The sequence below is a fragment of the Limanda limanda genome, chromosome 19 (assembly GCF_963576545.1).
Source record: "Limanda limanda chromosome 19, fLimLim1.1, whole genome shotgun sequence".
NCBI classification, from domain to species: domain Eukaryota; kingdom Metazoa; phylum Chordata; class Actinopteri; order Pleuronectiformes; family Pleuronectidae; genus Limanda; species Limanda limanda.
In genome coordinates, this window is record NC_083654.1 from 20,304,662 (window position 1) to 20,329,078 (window position 24,417).

The following is a 24,417-nucleotide window of genomic DNA, read 5'->3' on the forward strand; positions in this document are numbered from 1 at the left end:
CAGGAGCTGGATCCTCTCCTCCCTAGACGTGAGGAGGTGCAACCAGGAGCTGAAGCTTCTCCTCCCTGGAGGTGAGGAGGTGCAACACAGGAGCTGGATCCTCTCCTCCCTGGAGGTGAGGAGGTTCAACCAGGAGCTGGATCCTCTCCTCCCTGGACGTGAGGAGGTGCAACCAGGAGCTGGATCCTCTCCTCCCTGGAGGTGAGGAGGTGCAACCAGGAGCTGGATCCTCTCCTCCCTGGACGTGAGGAGGTGCAACCAGGAGCTGAGTCCTCTCCTCCCTGGACGTGAGGAGGTGCAACCAGGAGCTGGGTCCTCTCCTCCCTGGAGGAGAGGAGGTGCAACCAGGAGCTGGATCCTCTCCTCCCTGGAGGAGAGGAGGTGCAACCAGGAGCTGGATCCTCTCCTCCCTGGACGTGAGGAGGTGCAACCAGGAGCTGGATCCTCTCCTCCCTGGAGGTGAGGAGGTGCAACCAGGAGCTGGATCCTCTCCTCCCTGGAGGAGAGGAGGTGCAACCAGGAGCTGGATCCTCTCCTCCCTGGAGGTGAGGAGGTGCAACCAGGAGCTGGATCCTCTCCTCCCTGGACGTGAGGAGGTGCAACCAGGAGCTGGGTCCTCTCCTCCCTGGAGGAGAGGAGGTGCAACCAGGAGCTGGATCCTCTCCTCCCTGGACGTGAGGAGGTGCAACCAGGAGCTGGATCCTCTCCTCCCTGGAGGTGAGGAGGTGCAACAGGAGCTGGATCCTCTCCTCCCTGGAGGTGAGGAGGTGCAACCAGGAGCTGGATCCTCTCCTCCCTGGACGTGAGGAGGTGCAACCAGGAGCTGGGTCCTCTCCTCCCTGGAGGAGAGGAGGTGCAACCAGGAGCTGGATCCTCTCCTCCCTGGACGTGAGGAGGTGCAACCAGGAGCTGGATCCTCTCCTCCCTGGAGGTGAGGAGGTGCAACCAGGAGCTGGATCCTCTCCTCCCTGGACATGAGGAGGTGCAACCAGGAGCTGGATCCTCTCCTCCCTGGAGGTGAGGAGGTGCAACACAGGAGCTGGAGCTTCTCCTCCCTGGAGGTGAGGAGGTGCAACCAGGAGCTGGATCCTCTCCTCCCTGGACGTGAGGAGGTGCAACCAGGAGCTGGATCTTCTCCTCCCTGGACATGAGGAGGTGCAACCAGGAGCTGGATCCTCTCCTCCCTGGACATGAGGAGGTGCAACCAGGAGCTGGATCCTCTCCTCCCTGGACGTGAGGAGGTGCAACCAGGAGCTGGATCCTCTCCTCCCTGGAGGTGAGGAGGTGCAACCAGGAGCTGGATCCTCTCCTCCCTGGAGGTGAGGAGGTGCAACCAGGAGCTGGAGCTTCAAAGTCACTTTCCTCATTTCAATCTCGGGTTATTTGTTCTTTTCTAATTTCTTAATCCTCAGTCTGTGAGACGTGAAAATAACTTGGTCCTGTTTATTCGGTCTGAGTCCACCCTCTGCAGCTGTGTGTACACACTCACAGACACACAAACACACAAACACACACACTCACTCACAGACACACAGACACACAAACACTCACACACAGACACACACTCCGATGACAGTCCTCACCCTTGTTCCACCACCTCTCTCTCAGTCCTTTTTCCTTCTTCTTGGGTTGATTTGGTTTCAAGGTCACTCAGCTCCCTCTTTGTTTCTCCTCCTCCTCTTCCTCCTCAGTTCACTCCCTCCTCATCCTCTCTTTCTCCTCTCACCATTATCTCTCCAGACAAAAACCTCCTCGAGCTGCAGATGTCGGGGGAAGAAGGAACCGTGACAGAAGGAACCGTGGTCACTCTGGTTTGGTCAGTGTTATTCAGGCCGTTCAAAGTGACCACGAGTACCAGGCGGCTTTGAAGAGACGAGTACACAAACACGAGCTGGCACAGGCCTCCACCTCACTACTATATTTGAGTCATTTCTTCCCTCCCAGTCCTTTTGGTCCAGACACACACACACACACACACACACACACACACACAGACACACACACGTGTACTGAGAGTGTTTGCATTAGCTCGGCTGCAGGAAACGCTCAGTAAACTAATGAATGTGTCAACGGGAAATGTTGTTACGCCGTTTCAACGCAAAAACTGCCACTTCAGAGCAGAAGGGATCGTTTCTCCTCCAGTTTGAGGTCGAAGAAGAAGTTTGATGTTTTCCATTTAGTGAAGAACGAACTGTGGAGAGGTTTGGAAGTTTTACTGTTGGCAAAGGAAAAGTGACAAATGTAGAAAAAGGTTATGATGCTCAAAATAAAGGTTTAAACAAGTTGTGTATTTTTCCCTGATCTCAGATACACACTAAACATATAAACTAAACATTAAAGCTCCGAGACAGAAATGCTTCACACGTGTGCAACTTATTAATTAAGTTCAAAAGACCATGTGGAGTTTTGATCTTGAGCCACACATAAAGTCACAGTTCACAACAAACACAAGTTTAATTTAATCTTCAATGTCAAAACTAAGAAGTAGAACTCACACTTTCATTTTGTTCTCGTGAAAACACATTTCAATTCTCCAGATCCAGGTTTTATTCACACGTTCATAAATCTCCCGGATTTTGTTCATCAAGCTCAAAGATTTATTCTCTGAGAAACCAGAGAAAGATGCAAAGTTAGTTTAAAACATTTTGACTAGTGACTGAAACCCACTGAAAATAAACCAGAACATTTCATCTGTTAAAATAACAACAATATAATACTTAAAACATTCAATAATAATATAAGTATCAACTGTATTTGTACAGCACTTATATATCTGACGTGTGAGGAAGTTCAATCCACTTCCGTTCACATCTGTCGCTTCACGATCCGCCCGAGGACTCAGCGTTGATCCTCTATGAAAGGAAGCAGTCATGAGAGGATGAAAAGATAGAGGGGTGGAGGTAAAGAGGGCGAGAGAGGGATGAGGTCTCCCAGAGAGACCACTGGGAGGAGTGGTGATGAGATGTGAGCAGGAGAGAGAGAGAGAGAGAGAGAGAGAGAGAGAGAGAGAGAGAGAGAGAGAGAGGAGTTTGAAGACTTGAAAGAGAGGGAGAGGCTGGAAACTCCCTCACTCGGCTCTGCTCTTACACTCGAGCTGCAGCTCTCTTCAGGACTTCAGGAGGAAACCTGCGTCTCTCTGGAGGACGACGATCAGGAAACAACTTCCCGGAGTTCTATCGCTTTTATCCGTTGGATTAAGAAGAGACATCTGGAGACGTGTGGGCGGGGCTTCAGGGTAAAAGCTTCCAGCTGTGATCTGCTCCTCGTGTGTGAACTCACTGCAGGTGGGAACGGCTTCATTCCCCCGAGAAGTCGAGGAAAACTTCACCGTATTTGACCTCTGACCTCCGCAGCACCTGCTCTTCAGGGTTCACATCTCCACGCTGAGGACACATCTTCAGTCTTGGATCTGGTTCGTCTTCATTCAGGATCTGAGTCTCTCTCCTGTGGCCTCGGCTGAGGGGCGAGCGAGACCAGAGGGTGAGGAGGGTTTCTCCTTTGAGATTAGAGAAGAAGCGAGGGAGGCAAAGAGGGGGGGGGGGAAGATAAACAGGCAGTTTGAGGCTGTAAACACCTCCCGTCCAGACTCGCTCCTCTAAACACATCAGGGACAGATCAGCTCCGGAGCCTGAGGACGAACTGGATCCTCTGAGGAACCGGACCTGGATCCACAGGAGGAACCGGACCTGAACCCAGTCCTGGTTCCAGAGCAGAAGCCCGAGTCCTCATGGCCTCGGACGCCTCCTGCAGCTGCTCCTGCCTCTGCAGCGGGATGAGGAGGCAGCACTCGGGCCTCCTCCTCCACCGCCGGACGCTGCTCCTCCTCCCGCTGCTCCTCCTGCTCTCCCTGTGGAGCCAGCAGGCCCAGGCCGTGGTCCACTCCAGCTTCCGCCGGCTCAGCGGCCGCGAGAAGAAGGAGATGCAGAAGGAGATCCTGTCCATCCTGGGTCTGCCCGGGCGCCCCCGACCCCACCCGCCGCTGCGGCCCCCCTCCTCCGCCCCCCTCTTCATGCTGGACCTGTACCACGCCATGTCGGCGGACGGCGAGGACGACGGGAACGAGATCATCCTGAGCGCAGCGGCGGGGGGCATGGGGAGGTATGGGGGGGCGGAGAGGTTGGCTCAGGTCAACCACGCGGCCCTGCCCACCCTCAGCACGCACACCCCCCCGCTGGGGACGGTGGTCAGCGAGGCCGACACCGTGATGAGCTTCGTCAACGTGGGTGAGTCCAGTTTCCTCCCGGAGCAGGAGGAGGAGCCAGAGGTCCTCCTGGGGGGGACACATGGGGGGGGTGAGGGTCTGCAGTGGAGGTCAGTGGTCCTCATACGGGGGTCTGTGGTCCCCAGGGGTCAAATAGGTCAAATTATACTAAGGGAAATAAACACAAGGTCCTCAAGTTGTAAAAAACAAGATTTGATTAGAAAAAAAAACTAGATTAGACTTGAATCCCATAATGCATCAGTGTAAAATCTGCAGGTATCAGATCAGTGCTTTTTAAATATATAATACATATAATAATACTATGGACAATAACATCAATACAGGAATAAAAAAAACGATCAAAAGAATAAAGTGGAAAATCTCTCAGTAGAACTCGGAACCAGATTCCCCTTGAAACTTGAATCCCATAATGCATCAGTGTAAAATCTGCAAGTACTTTTTAAATATATAATACATTTAATAATACTATGCACAAGAATAACAACAATAACATCAATACAGGAATAAACAAAACTATTAAAAGAATAAAGTAGAAAGTCTCTTCGTAGAAGTCATAACTCACAATAGAAATGAGGATGTGAGATTCACAATAAAAATATTATCACCAACAATATAAAACGTCCTCTCTCACAATGTTAAAGAAAGTAATGAAATCGACAAGTTTTGTGGTGATCTGTTAAGTAGATTTTTGTGTAATCCTGCAAACAAAGAAAAAAACAACAAACATTTTAAACTCAACCTCCTCACAACATAAACATGAGTTTGACTTTTTCTTGCTGCAGAGAATTTCCAGAGAAACTGTGATAAAGTTGTTTTATTTACATTTTCATTGAGTTTAATCCAAATAAAGAAAAACAGCTCTGACATGTTCATTAACCTTCATGTGGAATCTCCTCCTCCTCTCGTCTCTGAGGATCCTGATCTGCTCTTTGAGTGACGGAGCAGTTTTTGACTTTGTGGTTTTGGCATCGAAACGTAAACTGTGAGCAGATTAAATTACACTTTGTGAACCCGACGACACCGACGTGAGTTTCCACCATCACTCATCTCCACAGAGAGAATCAAACCAGCGTCACGACAGTTTCCAGTTCAACCCGGAAGCCTGAAGCTCACAGCTGATTGGTTCAGCTCCTTTTAAATGACAGTTTCCATCCTTTAAAGTTGGACTAATAAGAATTTAACCAAAGGTAGAGAATCAATTATCAACTCGAACGTCTGAGGACCAACAGTCTCCTCATGAAACCACGTTTAAATTCACTACATGCACCAACACACATATATATGAATCCCTGAAACATGTACGATTTCATTCTAAGAGTTATTTGCTGGGAAGTTTGTGAAACTGAATTCCTGATTTCTTCTCTAACTTCAGTTTTCACATCATCTAACGTCATGAAGGTGAAACATCCAGGAGAAGATCTGAACTCTGCTGGTGAAGAACCAGTTGCTGATTGAGCTCCACAGTGAGATGTGATGGTTCAGTCCACAGAGACTTCAGAGTTCAGATCTTCTCCTGGATGTTTCACCTTCATGACGTTAGATTATGTGAAAACTGAAGTTAGAGAAGAAATCAGGAATTCAGTTTCACAAACTTCCCAGCAAATAATTCTTAGAATGAAATCCGACATGTTCCAGGGATTCATATATATATGTGTTGGTGCACATAGTGAATTTAAACGTGGTTTCATGAGGAGACTGTTGGTCCTCAGACGTTCGAGTTGATAATTGATTCTCTACCTTTGGTTAAATTGTTATTAGTCCAACTTTAAAGGATGGAAACCGTAATTTAAAAGGAGCTGAACTAATCAGCTGCGAGCTTCAGGCTCCAGGGACGTGAAGGCAAAACAAGTAGTTTGATAACTGATATGAAAGATGTTGATCCCTGTTAAACCGGAGCCGGTGAACGTATGAAGCCACAAACTCAGCCTGAGTGATGCCAATCTGTCACAGCGTCAAAATTAAACATCCTGTTCTCGATGGCTTCCTTCCTGCCGCTCTTCTCTCTGGAGTCCAGCTCATCGTGGGAAACATTCCCCCCCCCCCACAGACACACACTTAGCGCAGGGTCTTTAATGAACTCGTCAAATTAAAGGCTCCTTCTCTGAGTTCCTCTCTGTTATGGAGAAGGAAACACACCCTGAAATTTATCAGTCATCACTGCAGAAACATTTCATCCCCTGAACCCACCGGTTCTAAACAGAGGTGACTCATCAGATCCTCAGTGTTTAAACAGAGAAGCTGCTGTTTCACTGTGGAACACAAGTGAACTGGAGATGAAACTGAGGCTGAAGCTCGAACCTCCATCAAGGTCCAGCAGCTTCCTCATGGATCCACATCCAAACATCAGCCTCATGAACATGTCGGATGATTTAAATCAAAGATCCAGGAAGTGATTCCTCTAGAAATGTGTGAGAATCTCAAAAGAGAAATGTTAAAGAGACTTTCCTCAATCTGCTGTTTGGTCCAGTTTCACTTGAGTTGTGTCTCGGTTCATGTTTCGTCCTTCAGACGAGTTTCTCGGTTCCCAGCGGTTCTGTTCAATTCAACCAAGCTGCACCAAAATACACTAGACTTTAAAAAGTCAAGATCTATGAATTAATCCCAAAACATTTCTAATTTCAAAAGAAGGATTCCAACTTCCTGGATCTGCAAGTTTGGTCCAGATCCATCCTTCGACATTTAAAGAGTTCTGTTCCATCTTTCAACCAAAGTTTTGTGGAAATCCTTTGAGTAGTTTCTTCGTAACACAACGGATCAAACAACTCACACACTCTTAGAAATCAGTCCTTTGATTCTCTGTTAATCTCATTAATGGATCAAGATGCATTTTGATCTCTGAGAAATCTGAGAAAATGTCACAGAAAGTAAAGAAATATTGATCTGCACCAACTTTTACTGGCTTGAGTTCCGCAGGAATTCATTCAGTAGTTTTTATACAAACCAACAAACCAACAAACCAACACACGTCACTTCTCTGTGTTAACAACCACCGACTCGTTGTGTGTCTGTTCACGACTGGAACGCAACACACGTCATTTTCTACTTGTGATGGGATTTACATTTTAAACGTCACCTGCAGATATGAAGCATTCAGTTTCTATTCCTGGGACTAATCAGTGTGTGTGTGTGTGTGTGTGTGTGTGTATAGTTCATACACAGATGTAATGGGAACACACAGCTGGTTAGAATTAAAGGCCCCACTGACACACACCGGAAAAAAAAAAAAAGAGCTAACGGTCCGAAGCGAGATGAAAATACTGGAGAGGCGGAGCCAAGCTAAGAATACCAGAGAGAGCTGCAATTAGTGGTGTGTGTGCTGAGCAGCTGCTGAGGTTCAGAGCACTAAGTGTCTCTAATTACTGTGTGTGTGTCTGTGTGTGTGTGTGTGTGTGTGTGTGTGTGTGTGTGTGTGTGTGTGTTCTGGTAATCATCACACCGCGGGGACCGGTGACTGTTTACACAGTCACGTCATGGGGACCGGTTGCGGTGTGGGGACCGAAATGCCGGTCCCCATGAGGATTACCCTTTTAAATGAATACTAGAGCTACTCTGAAGGTGCCTGTGAAGTTTGAAGCATTGGCCCATATTACATGTTTTTTGGTAAATGTTAGTGTGTGAGCATTGCTCAGTAGTGTCCCTACTTTTTCTAGCTAGTACTGCACCCACTGCTTCACACACACACATCTTCCAAATATGGTTGGGTGCCACCCACTTCCTGGTCCCCATTAGTAATGATTAAAGCAGCGATGACATTTTCAGCAATCAACAGTAAAAGAAGACTTTTTGCTGGAGAAACTAGCTAAGAAGATAAGAACTTGTGCAGAGGAGCAAAAGTAAGACATAAGGTAAGCACAGTTGTATCTTAAATAAGTATAAGCAGTGTTGAACCCTCAAATTACATTAATTACCATTACCTAGCTGGCATGATTAATAGCTATGATTAGCTACAAAGGCTAAGTGTATGACCTCAAATGTTTTACTGCGTTTCTCTAACTACTTGCAAGCATGATGCATATGTGAAGGAGTTTATGTGCAGAGGAAATGTAACCTGGCTGCTCTGGATAACCTCTATTTGGAAGCTGGTTATGAACAGGCCCTTTAAACTTTTCTTATTTAACAATGGGCACGTTCATGTGGAAGAGGCAGAGCAGGTTATTAAAGCATCATGGTCAGAGGCATACATCTGGAATTAAATGATAGAAGGAGGATTCAGAGCCGGCGAGTAGGAAAGTTCATAGTGTTTTTAACAGCTCACAGACGTGAGACTGGGAGAATAAAAATATCTCAGCATGAAAAATCTCCCTTTTGACTCTTTGTTGATAATGTGGACATGTCCAAATGCTTGTAACATTGGTGTACATGCAAAACAAAATACAATGACTATTATTTTGCCATCATCTTCGATGTGCTGTAAACAAAAATACTATGCTCTCTGCTACTGAATGTGTACATCATGTCATGCCTCTGGCTTGCTCTACCCAGGCACGTCCTCCTGTCTGAATTCTCCTGCTGTTTTCTTTATATGTGAAAGCCATACTCCTTCACAATTATTCAGACATTATCATTTCTCATTTAAGCTGTTTTCAGGCATGACCTGCAGGTAAAATCCAAATAATTGGCTACAGTATTGACCCAGTTTACCTTTCACACATGCACAAGACAGATATACAGTACATATATGTTTGTATGTGTGTAAAGTTTATGCAACAACGCACGAGAGAGTATGCATCACCCTGTAGGCAGAAACTATACTCATGACAAAGAGTAAAGGAGAAGGTTTCTGTAGTTGAATTTTGCAAGAAAAACAACCCTCATGAGGATTGAGGCAACAACAGCAATTTTTAATACCACCAGTCTTACTAAGCAAGTAAACAATTTTTTTTTAATCTTTTCCTGCAGAAATGGCACCATGCATCAGCCCCTTTCAGGATGCAATTCAACATGTTATTTCACAGACTGACAAAATCTGCAAATTAGAGGTCCAGTATATTAATGCAGTAAAAGGTGAGGTGGTATCTGCTGTAAATTATCAATAAATAATTATCATTTAAAATCTAAAGAAAAGCTCCAGAATACATTTAATATGGACTAGAATGCTGGTCAGTTTTGGTTTGTTTTGTATTATATATCAGCATAAACTCATTGTTAACAAATATAATTAATGGATCTTTATTGAAAATGTTTTTATTGTTTACAGGACGTGGCGTATTTGCAAAGGGTACAATTTGTAAAGGAGACTTTGTTGTACAATATAGGGGGGATATGATAAGTGATGCAGAATCACAGAGAAGGAGAAAACTTTACCACCCCTCATGTGCTGCATTCATGTTTGCCTTCAAGTGGAGAGGGAAAACATGGTGGTAAGACTTAAGAATACCTAAACTAGACTCCATATACTATACTAAGCTCTACTACGTGGGTCTCTGATTTTATCGTGATATATTGTGACATTTGTATTTTTTCTTTTCCAATTTTTCCAATTTCTCAAGTGTTGATGCCTCCAGAGAAGATGGCTCAATTGGGCGACTAGTTAATGATGAACACAGACGTCCTAACTCGAAAATGAAAAAAATGTATGTTAATGGAGTACCCCACCTTTGTGTATTTGCCCTGGATGACATCAAAGAAGGAGAAGAAATCACCTATGATTATGGAGGTGAAGACTGCCCATGGCGAACACAAGTATGTTGCAAACACAGTAAATACAATGAGTCAAGTATGACAACATTTTAGTAGAATGAGAAATATGTGGAACTAATTTGGCTGTATTCATATTTGCAATAACCATGTACACTATACATATACAAAAAATACCAGGATTGACACAACTTGTTTGGATTTTAAGCTGCAATGCATGAGTGACCACTAATTATAGTGAAAATAACAGGAACATGTAATTACAAACAGGAATCTGATTTACAAAAGTTTTAAGGAGCTATTGAAGGTCAGTTTAGATTATTATAGATATTATGTTACTGCACTGAATGATCCTCTTTTAACACTTCATCCTAGCAGGGTTGTCTACAAACCTCTGCTAGCAGCCTGAAGCTGTGCTTTTGATTTATATGTGAAATAGTGCAGCGTGTCCAAGCTTTTCAATTTCCATTGGATGAATGGAAATGTCATTGATTCACCTGCATTAGCATAGATGAGATTATGATATTATAGGTTTGTCACTTTAGTGACTGCAAGCAATAGCTTTGGTTAATTTAGGATCTCAACAATGTTTTTACAATGACATCTCCAGGAAAACCTTTTGTCGCTTCTGTTTAAATCGAATACTACTGATGACGTGGCGGGTTTTTGCGATGACCACTGATTATGTAATGGCTCTTGAAGGGCTGTCCCAATTTGATGGGGAAGATTTCAACCACTACCCCTTATAACTGTTTCAAGGGGCAAGATAACCCTGTAAAACAAGGGATAGGGTTAGGGAGAAGGGGCGAAATGGGTTCGGGCATAAGCACAAAGCATTGAAATGCTATTACTTTATATGGTAAAGAATCAGGGTCATATTCTAAATGTATTCAGTCTCGCTTATGACATGGATGTAATCTGAAAACTTTGTCTGAATAGAAATATTACAATATAATAGAAGTTAATGTTTGGAACGTTTTACTTTTGTTTACAGACGACCAGCATCACTGTTGACACCATGGAGGAGGATGACTCTGATCCTGTTCACTCAGAGAGTCTGATAGATGGTGCCTTCGGCCAAAGACCACACCTGAAGAGGTAAGTTCATGTCCATCACTATTTTTTCATTATTTTGTTACTCTATGTTCAGAGTTCGTGTAGAAACTGTGTGTGAACAATTAGGTTAAACTGGTCCCCACAATGAACTATAATGTTGGGTGTAAAATGTCCCCACAAAGCCTGTGTTAAGTTATGTGAATGAGAAAGAGCTTCAATGGTCAGAAGTAATGTAAATTGGTATACAATGACATTTCAAGTCATACATCTTGAAGGTTAGTGTTAGAGCTATATTCATGCTAGATTTCAAACCTCACAGTATTTTCTTTCTTGATAAATTATCACTCTACATTTTGGAGTCACGAGGTCCCCACAAGACACCTTCTGACAGTGTGTAACCACAAAACACCTTCTGAGAGTGTGCAAGTAAAAACAGTTTTTGAAAAGTTAGATGAAACTGGTCCCCACAATGAACTTTAATGTAGTGTGTAAAATGTCCCCACAAAGCCTGTGTTAAGTTGTGTAAACGAGAAAGAGCTTCACTGGTCAGAAGTATTGTAAATTGGTATACAATGACATTTCAAGTCATACATCTTGAAGGTTAGTGTTAGAGCTATATTCATGCTAGATTTCAAACCTCACAGTATTTTCTTTCTTGATAAATTATCACTCTACATTTTGGAGTCACGAGGTCCCCACAAAACACCTTCTGACAGTGTGCAAGTACAAACTGTTTTTGAAAAGTAAGATAAAACTGGTCCCCACAATGAACTATAATGTTGTGTGTAAAATGTCCCCACAAAGCCTGTGTTAAGTTGTGAGAACGAGAAAGAGCTTCACTGGTCAGAAGTAATGTAAATTGGTATACAATGACATTTCAAGTCATACATCTTGAAGGTTAGTGTTAGAGCTATATTCATGCTAGATTTCAAACCTCACAGTATTTTCTTTCTTGTTAAAATATCACTCTACATTTTGGAGTCACAAGGTCCCCACAAGACACCTTCTGACAGTGTGTAACCACAAAACACCTTCTGATAGTGTGCAAACAAAAACTGTTTTTGAAAAGTTAGATAAAACTGGTCCCCACAATGAACTTTAATGTTGTGTGTAAAATGTCCCCACAAAGCCTGTGTTAAGTTGTGTGAACGAGAAAGAGCTTCACTGGTCAGAAGTAATGTAAATTGGTATACAATGACATTTCAAGTCATACATCTTGAAGGTTCGTGTTAGAGCTATATTCATGCTAGATTTCAAACCTCACAGTATTTTCTTTCTTGTTAAATTATCACTCTACATTTTGGAGTCACGAGGTCCCCACAACACACCTTCTGACAGTGTGCAACCACAAAACACCTTCTGAGAGTGTGCAAGTAAAAACTGTTTTTCAAAAGTTAGATAAAACTGGTCCCCACAATGAACTATAATGTTGTGTGTAAAATGTCCCCACAAAGCCTGTTTTATTTAAATTGTGTGAACGAGATAGAGCTTGGCTGGACAGGAAGAAATAGTTGAAAATTAATTCAAGCTTCTCTTCTCTGGAGTTTGTTTTATGTTAATAACAGGGTGTTTCTCATTTTAGAGGTAAAATCTCAATGGTCAGTCTTTTTGAATGTCAATGTATTATATACATTGAATGAACCATTAGTCTCTTATGTTTAAATTTCTTGAAATAGTCATACAATTTGTTGTTACAGACGACCAGCATCACTGTTGACACCATGGAGGAGGATGACTCTGATCCTGTCCACTCAGAGAGTCTGATAGATGGTGCCTTTGCGCCAAAGACCACACCTGAAGAGGTAAGTTCATGTCCATCACTATTTTTTCATTATTTTGTCACTCTATGTTCAGAGTTCGTGTAGAAACTGTGTGTGAACAATTAGGTAAAACTGGTCCCCACAATGAACTATAATGTTGTGTGTAAAATGTCCCCACAAAGCCTGTGTTAAGTTGTGTGAACGAGAAAGAGCTTCACTGGTCAGAAGTATTGTAAATTGGTATACAATGACATTTCAAGTCATACATATTGAAGGTTAGTGTTAGAGCTATATTCATGCTAGATTTCAAACCTCACAGTATTTTCTTTCTTGTTAAATTATCACTCTACATTTTGGAGTCACGAGGTCCCCACAAGACACCTTCTGACAGTGTGTAACCACAAAACACCTTCTGAGAGTGTGCAAGTACAAACTGTTTTTGAAAAGTAAGATAAAACTGGTCCCCACAAGGAACTTTAGTGTTGTGTGTAAAATGTCCCCACAAAGCCTGTGTTAAGTTGTGTGAACGAGAAAGAGCTTCACTGGTCAGAAGTATTGTAAATTGGTATACAATGACATTTCAAGTCATACATCTTGAAGGTTCGTGTTAGAGCTATATTCATGCTAGATTTCAAACCTCACAGTATTTTCTTTCTTGATAAATTATCACTCTACATTTTGGAGTCACGAGGTCCCCACAAGACACCTTCTGACAGTGTGCAAGTTGTAACTGTTGAAAAGTTAGATAAAACTGGTCCCCACAATGAACTATAATGTTGTGTGTAAAATGTCCCCACAAAGCCTGTGTTAAGTTGTGTGAACGAGAAAGAGCTTCACTGGTCAGAAGTAATGTAAATTGGTATACAATGACATTTGAAGTCATACATCTTGAAGGTTAGTGTTAGAGGTATATTCATGGTAGATTTCAAACTTCACAGTTGTTTCTTTCTTGATAAATTATCACTCTACAGTTTGGAGTCACGAGGTCCCCACAAAACACCTTCTGACAGTGTGCAAGTTGTAACTTTTGAAAAGTTAGATAAAACTGGTCCCCACAATGAACTATAATGTTGTGTGTAAAATGTATGAAATGTATTTTTTGTAGATTGTGAATTCAGACTTAGTTTAGCAGAGCAGACACAACTTTGGTCTCAAATATTCTTATATGTACTTTACTATATTATTTATTGTGCATGTGCCTTTATTTACAGATTACAGAGTTCGAAAATGAAACTGAGACTTTTGTACCAAAACTAAGACGGACTAAAAGTATTCTGGTAAGTACTTACTGTGAGTTGACATCATTCACAAATAACTTCCAATAATTCAGTGGATTATAATTTAACAATATATATAATGTAGTCTGTAAAAAATAATCACTTTAAGTTGAACATCAATTTTTTCAAGTTGATGCAAGTTGATATAATCTTATTTTTTTCAGAACAGTCAAAATACCCTGTTTATTATTAATATAAACTGCTAAAATAAACAAATTATGAAACAAAACTTGCAAAACAGCCAAATGAGATGATGGTTTAATTGATACATCAACACTGTTAACAATTTTAATTTGGTTCTGTTAGGTTACTGACTAATTTCTAATCTAACCATTACAGCTCTACATATTTATAATGTTTTCATTAATTTTTTTAGATGAAAGACACAGATCTGGAAGATTCTGAGCTATTTGATTCGTCATCAGAGAGTGCAGATGACTACGTACCAGGTACAAAAAGTGACAGTGATCCGGATAGCTCAATAGGCCCCCCTGTCTGCGATTCTACAACACCAGACAACATGATTTTGGACAGTCACAACATTACACCTGAAGCCCCCAGAGCAGTAGAAGAACCCTGTTCAAGTCAGACCATAAACGACAGCGTCGTTGTCAGTTCATTTAAAAAAAAAGGTGGGAAGGGTGTGTATGACAAAAAACATTATTGCTTGTATTGCAGTAAGCCTATTTCAAAAATTGCAAGGCATCTAGAGCGTGCACATGAAGATAAATCAGATGTGGCTAAAGCTCTAAGCTTTCCAAAAGGTTCCAAAGAGAAAAAAAGACACCTGGATTATATTGGCAACAGAGGAAACTTTGCTCACAATGCAGCAGTTATGGAGTACGGAAAGGGTAAACTCGTGCCACGACCGCCTAAAGGGTTGGATGAAATTGGAATAGATCCAAATGGTATGTTATTTTATTTCACTTTTTTGTTTGTTTTTGTTCATCATTTATTCATTTCGCATGGTTACACTGATGTTTGTGTGATATAATTGAAGACCACTAAGTGCTTTACAGTACAGCTTTGTCATTCACCCATTGACACACACATTTATCTCGAAATCAATCGAAAATAAAAATTAACAAACATTATTTATTCATCTTTTTAATAATATGTAGTTTAAAAAGTGTATTCAACACTTGAATGGTTGAATACACTTTTATTAATTAAACTGAATTTTCAATTTTGTATTATCATTATTCTGTAGTACATATATGTCTTTAAAGTGAAATTCTTTTTTTGTTTTTTCATAGAACCACATACAGAGGAGACATTTCCTCATACCGAAAGGGATGAAATGCTGCCACAACCACCCAAGAGACAAAATCCACACTCATCAAGTGATGAGGTACCTTCAGAATCCTGCAGAATGAGGCCTTCCTCAATAGGTGACCTCATGACACTTCTCTTTTATCTTTTGTATGTCAGTATTGATTATGTATGCTTCTTTCTTTATATTAATTGTTAGTGTTTTAATTATAGAAATGTCCAAATGTTTTAAAATGTGTCATAGCAGCCATATGGGAACAGAAAAAGAAACAGCACACCTTCAAATCCCCGACCATGTTAAAGCTGTTTATAATTTTGTCATTTAAAAATTGTCCCTGGAAAATGTTGTTAAAGTTTTACTTCTTTTTTTTTTCTTTTATAGCACCACCAGCAGAGGAGTCACTTCCTCCCACTGAGAGGAATGAAATGCAGCCACAACCACCCAATAAACCAAAACCAGTCAGTACGATGAGGCCTTCCTCAAAAGGTAAACGTTTGACATGTAGTACCTCTTGTCTTTTTAATGTCAGCATTTATTATGTTTGCTTCTTTCATGGATATTAGAAATATATAGAAATTGCCAAATTTGTTAGATAGCAGTCATAAAAAAAAGACCAGATCAGAGTCTGTTTTCGGTGTTGCCCATTTAAGATGTTGCCACCAATACTTTGCCGCATAACTGTTGCTGCACCCATTTAATTTAGTTTTATCTGTATATTCAGGCCTGCAATAGTCTGATAAAGGGTTTTTAGGCTGATTCTATAGTCTATTAGGTGCTTAAAGTAGGACTCATAACAGTAACAGTTTTAATAGTATAAACATACAAACAACAACTAGCCCCTATACCAACCACCTGTCCTGGGTACTCACAAATCCATATTTAGTTAGATTAATGAGTGAATGGGTACATTGTGTTTATTTATCCAACAGATCCAACATTTTATAAATACATTATTGTCTTCATGACAATTTTGAGAAATTGATGTCAGTAAATGTGAGTCCATGTCAGTGACCAGAATTAACAGTTTATTTTTTAATATAACACAGCATGTACAGCTTATAAGAAAATGGAATCAAAATCCTCTTTCCCACTGACCATTTCAGGCAGAATGCACAAATCAGTGCTTTCTTGGCAATGTAATTGTATAAATTAGTTTTCTTATACTTTAGAAGCTAGTTTATACTGTACAGAACTTGTAACTTTGGATTATAACTCTTACACACTTTGTCATTACAAATTTGTTTTTCTGACCACTTAAAGGTACAACTGCCCAAAAGAAGAAAACACCCTGGAAGCAGACAGAGGTGGAGGCAGTGGAAAGCCACATGAATCGATTCATCACATCTTGTATTATTCCAGCAAAGTTTGACTGTGAGAAGTGTATAAGAGCTGAACCAGAAGCTCTTAATGACCGGAGCTGGCAGAATGTGAAATTCTACATATATAACCGCATTACAGCCAACAAGAGGAAATTTAGTTAATAATAGGAAGATTACCACCTATCTGGTATGGCAGATACTAACTTGGTCTACTGAAAATGTTTATTTACTATGACTAAGGCATTTAAAAAAAATGTATTTTATTGTTCTGTTCTGAAGTGCCAATAATAGCCAACATTTTTGTTATTTTAAATTCTAAAATATATATATATATTTTTTTTTTTACTAAAAGAGTTATGTTAAAAGGAAGGATCGGTAAAACTTGAGATTTTATTTGTTTACAAAAAATCCTGTCTTTCCCTACAACTCAGATAACTTGAATTTTGTCTTTCATTCGACCAAATATTTTGAAAGTGATTGAATAGCAGTAAGCTGTTGCTCTGCAGTTGGCTGTAATTAAAAATATCTTACAAATTTGACTGAATAAGATTTATTCTTTGTACGGATGTAGATAGATGTCACTGTTTGATATGTTAATATTCACTTCAACCGCATAACACTAATAGTCCTATCAAATTCTGCTTCATTGTAAGGCAGAGTTCATTAACAGCAAGATGTTCTGTGCAAAGTGATGCTTTGCATCCCTATCACCATTTAAAGGCCTCATGTTATATCGCTACATTATCTATCAACAACTGAGCCAAGATTGATTTTTCTTCTTTGGTTTAGACTAAACAAACTGCTCTAACAAATGTAATAATGGAAGGACTTACAGTATCAGTAGTAATATATATATATGTAATAATGCGTTATTGAAGCAAGGTCCCCATCAGTCTTATGACAAGTTGTGTGAGTCATGCAAATGATATGTAAATAAGGTCCCCATCAGCCATACCTACCCGTTTTTTCTTCGGTCCCCATTTTGCACAGTCAAAATACTACTTCATAAATTTAGATATTTTAAGTTGTGTATGTACTAACAGAATTTTTTTTAGTGCCCCTGATTTTTTTCATACCTCAAATACCTCTAGAAAGGGTGGTCCCCACAGATGATGACAACAAGTTCGAGGCCCGCAGACCATGGAAACCAGTATGTGTGTGTGTGTGTGTGTGTGTGTGTGTGTCTGTGTGTGGGTGTGTGTGTGTGTGCTGATACGAGAGCACCCAGCCCATCAGGGTGTCCAGTCGTCAGTATCTCAATTCATCATATATTCACTGTTTGCGTGTGTGTGTGTGTGTGTGTGTGTGTGTCTGTGTGTGTTTGTGTGTGTGTCCTTGTGTACCAAAAACCCCAGTTACCAGAGCTGTTTCATGTCCTGAGGTTCCACAAGGACACACACACACACACTGTTTGATGTGTGTATTTACAGCAGGAGTGTGTGTTCTCTTCATTTGCGTCCTGACGTGTTTGTGTTTCCTTGTCTTTTCCGTGTGTGTTGTGTAGTTTTTTGTGCTTCTGTTGATTTAAAGCTGGGGACGTTTGTCACAGTAAAGTGAAACGTGACAGAAACATCTGCTGCTGATGTTTCCTTCAGCAAGGCAGCGTCTCCCTGAGGTCGAATCAGGAGCTGCTGCAGTGGAACCTTTATTCTCCAGGTTATTTTCTTCATGTTTCAGGAAGATGAAGAAAAATACACATTTAACTGAGTTGAACTTCTGTCTGTAAACGTGAGAACTCAGCAGGAAAAGAGACGGAGAGAAAATCAGAATCAGAATTCTTTTTTATTTGCACATACAGGAATCTTCCTTGGTGTGGTTGGTGCAGTGTACATAAATAACAATCAGACATTAAAACAACAATATAAAACAATATAAAACAAAACAATATATACAGTAAGAGAGTTATGGGCACGTACACTGCTAAGGTGCAGAGATTTTCTGGAGTAGGTGGTGACCGGGGAGTTCAACCTGTAGAGATGTTGTAACTCTGGTGACTTGTCAACTGAGGTTAAACTAAATTAATCTCTTAGTAAAACCTTCATTACTTCAGTGGAATGAGACGTTTACTTAACCCCTTATTGCCTGAATTAATTTCCAATATATAAAAAAAATATTATTTGTGTTTTTGGCTGTCATACAGATGCTAAATCTGAGATTGTTGATTTCAATATAGTATATACAATAAATATAAAATTTAGGTATGAGGTAAATTAGCGACATTAGGCATAATGGGGCATAACTGTAACCAGTCTCTGGTATGTAGATTATTATACTGATGCTGCTTTTGCTTGAAATTGAATAACAACATATGTTTCTGTACAATCATTGCTGTTCCATCATCACAATATTTCAAATACAGCTTAATATCTAGAAATAAATTTGCTGCACAGTACCAAGCATAGATTTATATATAAAGACTAGATGTCTCGTTCAAAGGAGACGAACGTCCGCACATGGCGGTTTGGTTTGTTATAAACGTCAGAGATGTAGATATGACACTGCAAACTGATGAATAATTATATTATTTTCTAAAAAAATGACACTGCATAAATACTCATTTTTTTTAGAAAATAACATAATTATTCATAAGTATGCAGTGTCATATCTACATCTCTGACGTTTATAACAAACCAAACCGTTTAAATATCAGTTAAAAATTAAGCAAGTTATGGTTATTTACCACTACCAACACAATGTTATGGGTGAGCGAGCTGCCCCGTAGCAAGATGGCCGCCATGAGCGGACTTTCGCCTCCGTTGGCCGGCAAGACAGACGAGATATCTAGTGTTTATATATAAATCTATGGTACCAAGGGGCTAGTATGTATTTTCCACTCCGACCACTAGATGGCGGCAGAGTGCTTCCAATACCTTCATGGTTTGTGTAGTATTTGCACCATCAGGCATTAGTTCAGAATTCGCGACATTCGTCTACAAGGGGATAAAGTTAAAAGGACAAAGACAAATCTACAGCTTGTGTTCACCACCTGAGTTGTGTCTGTGATTTGTGTGTGTGTGACCTGTGTGACCTGTGTGTGTTTGTGTGTCTGCAGTGGAGCAGGAGCGGGACCTCCTGCAGCCCCGGCCCTACTGGAAGGAGTTCCGCTTCGACCTCACCCCCCTCCCCCAGGGGGAGACGGTGACAGCTGCCGAGTTCCGGATCTACAAGACGCTGACGATGGGTCAGAGGGCGAATCGGACGCTGCACATCTCGGTGTACGAGATCCAGAGAGAGAACAGACACAGGTTCCAACTCGTCTCTTTCCTGTTTGATCCAACTGAGCTGAAACCTTGAAAATTAAATGATCATAGTCGAGGTTTTAATTGATAAGTTGCCAGATAATGAAAACTTTTGAATTGACAAAGAAAACACAACAAAGTCTTTCCTCTCTCACACTTCACCACTCGTTTCTCTTTACTTACAATCCATCCATGTTATAAATCTACCTCACAACCGATCTATGATGAAGATTTCAGTTGTTTCATATTGTTGTCGAGGATCTTTCACACTTTTATTACTTCAACGTGTAGTTTTCATGTCGGTCAGTTTCTCCACCTCTGAAATTTCTGAGTAAACTATGGATTCTCATGAATATTTGGTTCAGACATTAAAGATCTCTCTTCTCCTCTGGCGCCCCCATGAGGCGACTGGTGTCATGTCCTCACTTCAGGATGGACCAGCTTTAGAAAAAAACTTTGTTTATGAGCAAGTTAATACAAAACTAAGTTTAGTTTTAGCTCCTTTTTGTTTAGTGCTAGTTAGTAAATATTAAAACACTAAGATGCTGAATATCAACAGGTTTCTAATGAGTGAATTCAATGTTTCTTGAAGTATTATTTGAAAATAGCTTCAGATCTGAGGCCTAAATTAAGATGATGATCCTTTAAACAGATTAACATGGTTTGTAAATCTTTATCCCAATGAATTCAAAGTATATAAATGTATGAGAAGTCGTGTGTGTAGATGATTTTTAGTGTTCGATTAAAACAATTAGGGGAATCAACTGTATTAGAAGTTGATCATGTGACAAGTGAAGGTTTTTATAGATAGATAGATAGATAGATAGATAGATAGATAGATAGATAGATAGATAGATAGATAGATAGATAGATAGATAGATAGATAGATAGATAGATAGATAGATAGATAGATAGATAGATAGATAGATAGATAGATAGATAGATAGATAGAAAGACACTGTAGAGAGGGAGAGGATAGATAGATAGATAGATAGATAGATAGATAGATAGATAGATAGATAGATAGATAGATAGATAGATAGATAGATAGATAGATAGATAGATAGATAGATAGATAGATAGATAGATAGATAGATAGATAGATAGATAGATAGATAGATAGAAAGACACTGTAGAGAGGGAGAGGATAGATAGATAGATAGATAGATAGATAGATAGATAGATAGATAGATAGATAGATAGATAGATAGATAGATAGATAGATAGAAAGATAGATAGATAGATAGATAGATAGATAGATAGATAGATAGATAGATAGATAGATAGATAGATAGATAGATAGATAGATAGATAGATAGATAGTTAGATAGATAGATAGATAGATAGATAGAAAGACACTGTAGAGAGGGAGAGGATAGATAGATAGATAGATAGATAGATAGATAGATAGATAGATAGATAGATAGATAGATAGATAGATAGATAGATAGATAGATAGATAGATAGATAGATAGATAGATAGATAGATAGATAGATAGATAGATAGATAGATAGGAAGATAGATAGATAGATAGATAGATAGATAGATAGATAGATAGATAGATAGATAGATAGATAGATAGATAGATAGATAGATAGATAGATAGATAGATAGATAGGAAGATAGATAGATAGATAGATAGATAGATAGATAGATAGATAGATAGATAGATAGATAGATAGATAGATAGATAGATAGATAGATAGATAGATAGATAGATAGATAGATAGATAGATAGATAGATAGATAGATAGATAGATAGATAGATTACTTTATTCATCCCCGAAGGGAAATAAAGTCGTCATAGCAGCCGGTATATTTGAATACAATAAAATACAATAGAGTAAAATAAAAAATATTGAGGTAGAAAGAATAAAAACAGAAACACAAGATAAATAGGTAGATAAGGTGCAGTGGCAAGATGATGGTAATAGTACTGATGATATGATGGTAATGTTATTGTTAGACAGTATATAAAAATAGTACAGTATATATAGTATATACTATAACATAATATATATTTGCTGTGATGTGTGTGTTGTGCTCAGGGAGCCGGAGCTGGTGCTGCTGGACATGCAGTCGGTGCCGGCCGGTCAGGAGGGCTGGCTGGCCTTCGACGTCTCCTCCGCCTCCAACCACTGGCTCCTCCACCCGCGCAGCAACCTGGGGATCCGCCTGTACGTGGAGACCGAGGAGGGTGAGACCCGAACCCGAACCCAGCTCCACTGCACCCCCACAGTCCTGCTGCTGTGACCTCTGACCTGCTTCTGTCTGTGTGTGACCTAATGAAACTCCTCCCCCTGCAGACCGCTCCCTGTCCGCGGGCTGGATCGGCCTGGTGGGCCGCCGGGGGCCGCGCTCCAAACAGCCCTTCATGGTGACCTTCTTCAGGGAGAGCCAGGTCCCGTGCCGGCCCCCCCGAGCCGTCAAGCCCCACCCCCGCAGGAAGAAACCCAAATACGACCTCCCAGTGCCAAGCATTCACAGTAAGGAACTGGAAATGTGGAAATCATTTGTGATTCAAGGCTTTTATGTTAAATCTTCTTTGTTTTGTGGATAGCAGATAGATAGATGATAGATAGATGGATGCTTTATTAATCCCATGGGAAATTTAGGTCATCCAGTAGCTTATACATTTATACACTAATACAACTCACCGACATACATACATAAATCACAGAAACATAGGGACAACATATTACAGATACATAAATGGGTCTGACCCTATGGTCCAGAAAACAGTGATTGTCTCAGTGTCAGTATGAAAGTGTTCTCGTGCTGCTGGAGTGGATCGTACAAAAAATATATGTATTAAAAACAAACAATTAAACTAAAATATATATACGTGTATAAAAGAGAACATGTAAAGTCTGTGCATGGGGCTAGTATAGCCAGTAAAGTGATTGAGGGCGGACTGAGGTCCACTCATGCAGGGAATTCACAGATTCACAATATCAATATAAACCATATTGATATTATATATCATTTTATACAATAATATTGTCTTTTGCACACTCTGTCTACATATTCTTACACTCATAGTATATTATATTACCTATTGTATAGTCAAATACTTATATTCATACCTCTACTATATATCATATATTGTATCATTCTCTCTGTATATTCTTTGTATATATATAAGTCTATATAGACATATTTATACATGTGTACAATTACTATTATATATATCACTATTACTATTATTATTATATATACTGTTGCTGCCATTATTACTATATACTGCTTTTATATTGGTATAATTACTATCATATATAAATATATATTATGTTATATTATGTACTATATATACTGTACTATTTTTATATACTGTCTAACAATAACATTACCATCATATCATCAGTACTATTACCATCATCTTGCCACTGCACCTTATCTACCTATTTATCTTGTGTTTCTGTTTTTATTCTTTCTACCTCAATATTTTTTATTTTATTCTATTGTATTTTATTGTATTCAAATATACCGGCTGCTATGACGACTTAATTTCCCTTCGGGGATGAATAAAGTAATCTATCTATCTATCTATGTCTTAAAGACGATCAATCATCAATCCTTTAAATATAGAAACTGTACAAGTTCAGTGACCTTTGACCCCAATGTGTTTTCTGCTTCAGATCGGAGTCCGGCCAACAGCGGGGGTCAGCCGTGTAAAAAGCACGAACTGTACGTGAGCTTCAGTGACCTGGGATGGAAGGTCAGCTCCCGATCCAACTTCCTTCATCTCATTAATACGTTTATTACCAGATTAGAAACTAACTCTCTTGATCATGATCTTTATTCCAGGACTGGGTTCTGGCTCCGACTGGATATTCGGCCTACTACTGTGACGGAGAGTGTTTCTATCCTCTGGGCTCCTGCATGAACGCCACCAACCATGCCCTCATCCAGCAGGTGGTGAGTAGAGACGACTCACAGGACGACTTCTGTCAGTGCAGATAACTTGAGATTTCAAATTCAAGAGGCCGGACACGTGGTTAGTGAGGCCTCCACGACCCTTTGACCTCCAGAGTGAGTTAAATCCTTTGGTTCTACTCACAGATTCTCTCATGGAATCGTTCAGATGAGCAGAAAGATATTCCTCTGAAGTGACACTAAGAACGAGAACTAACTCTTATCAGTTTGTGTTTGTACTGAGTTTGAAGACATCACCTCAAGGCCTTCTTGAGGTCAGAGGTCACGGTGGATGTCAGATTCTCTAGAGAAGATGGATTACTTGTCACTCAAAGGTCAAATGATTAGATGTCAGAGTTCAAAGGTCACAGATAAAAGATGTAGATAGAAACTTCCCTGATTGGTGGAGACATATAACCAGAGTGTAGTTCTTCTACTTCTATCCCACTAAAACTTCTTCTTTCTTCTCATGATCAATGCAGTGGAGTCAAACCGACACACGTTGTGGTGACGAGTTGTGTTAAAGTGTGCGTCTGTGCCGGCAGGTTCACCTCCTGAAGCCGGACGAGGTTCCGAAGGCGTGTTGCGCTCCCACGAAGCTCAGCCCGATCTCCGTCCTGTTCTACGACGACAACAACAACGTGATCCTGAAGAAGCATCGGAACATGGTGGTGAAGACCTGCGGCTGCCTGTGATCACAGAAGAAACTCAAACCAGT

At 40.4% G+C, this 24,417-nt stretch overlaps 2 protein-coding genes and 1 long non-coding RNA gene across 5 annotated transcripts; all 3 read left to right on the plus strand.

The window, feature by feature from the left end:
• Positions 1-3,727: 3,727 nt before the first annotated feature.
• bmp8a (bone morphogenetic protein 8a) lies at positions 3,728-24,394 on the plus strand. The gene is made up of 7 exons (XM_061092338.1): positions 3,728-4,223; positions 19,597-19,789; positions 21,833-21,981; positions 22,091-22,270; positions 23,423-23,502; positions 23,592-23,702; positions 24,245-24,394. The coding sequence occupies exons 1-7, from the start codon at positions 3,728-3,730 to the stop codon at positions 24,392-24,394; spliced, it is 1,359 nt and encodes a 452-aa protein (XP_060948321.1).
• On the plus strand, positions 7,634-10,923 carry LOC133025690 (uncharacterized). 2 transcript variants are annotated; one of them, XR_009683159.1, is made up of 4 exons: positions 7,634-8,067; positions 9,122-9,226; positions 9,420-9,904; positions 10,854-10,923. It is a non-coding gene; the product is annotated as an uncharacterized LOC133025690 (long non-coding RNA). The 2 variants fall into 2 exon arrangements; XR_009683158.1 differs by lacking the exon at positions 7,634-8,067 and having other exon boundaries at positions 8,950-9,226.
• LOC133025647 (uncharacterized) lies at positions 14,417-17,081 on the plus strand. 2 transcript variants are annotated; one of them, XM_061092369.1, is made up of 5 exons: positions 14,417-14,584; positions 14,717-14,860; positions 15,209-15,343; positions 15,607-15,711; positions 16,486-17,081. In XM_061092369.1, the coding sequence occupies exons 1-5, from the start codon at positions 14,473-14,475 to the stop codon at positions 16,704-16,706; spliced, it is 717 nt and encodes a 238-aa protein (XP_060948352.1). In that variant the 5' UTR covers positions 14,417-14,472; the 3' UTR covers positions 16,707-17,081. The 2 variants fall into 2 exon arrangements, with proteins under 2 accessions (XP_060948352.1, XP_060948351.1); XM_061092368.1 differs by having other exon boundaries at positions 14,417-14,860.
• Positions 24,395-24,417: the final 23 nt, after the last annotated feature.

Excerpts from the sequence above, each read along its gene's own strand:
- bmp8a (XM_061092338.1), top strand. The coding sequence starts at position 3,728 with ATGGCCTCGGACGCCTCCTGCAGCTGCTCCTGCCTCTGCAGCGGGATG. Across the intron at positions 19,790-21,832 it reads CAGAGAGAGAACAGACACAG|GGAGCCGGAGCTGGTGCTGC; the intron begins GTTCCAACTCGT and ends TGTTGTGCTCAG. Across the intron at positions 22,271-23,422 it reads CCCAGTGCCAAGCATTCACA|ATCGGAGTCCGGCCAACAGC; the intron begins GTAAGGAACTGG and ends TTTCTGCTTCAG.
- LOC133025647 (XM_061092368.1), top strand. The coding sequence starts at position 14,473 with ATGATTTTGGACAGTCACAACATTACACCTGAAGCCCCCAGAGCAGTA. Across the intron at positions 14,861-15,208 it reads AATTGGAATAGATCCAAATG|AACCACATACAGAGGAGACA; the intron begins GTATGTTATTTT and ends GTTTTTTCATAG. Across the intron at positions 15,712-16,485 it reads GATGAGGCCTTCCTCAAAAG|GTACAACTGCCCAAAAGAAG; the intron begins GTAAACGTTTGA and ends GACCACTTAAAG.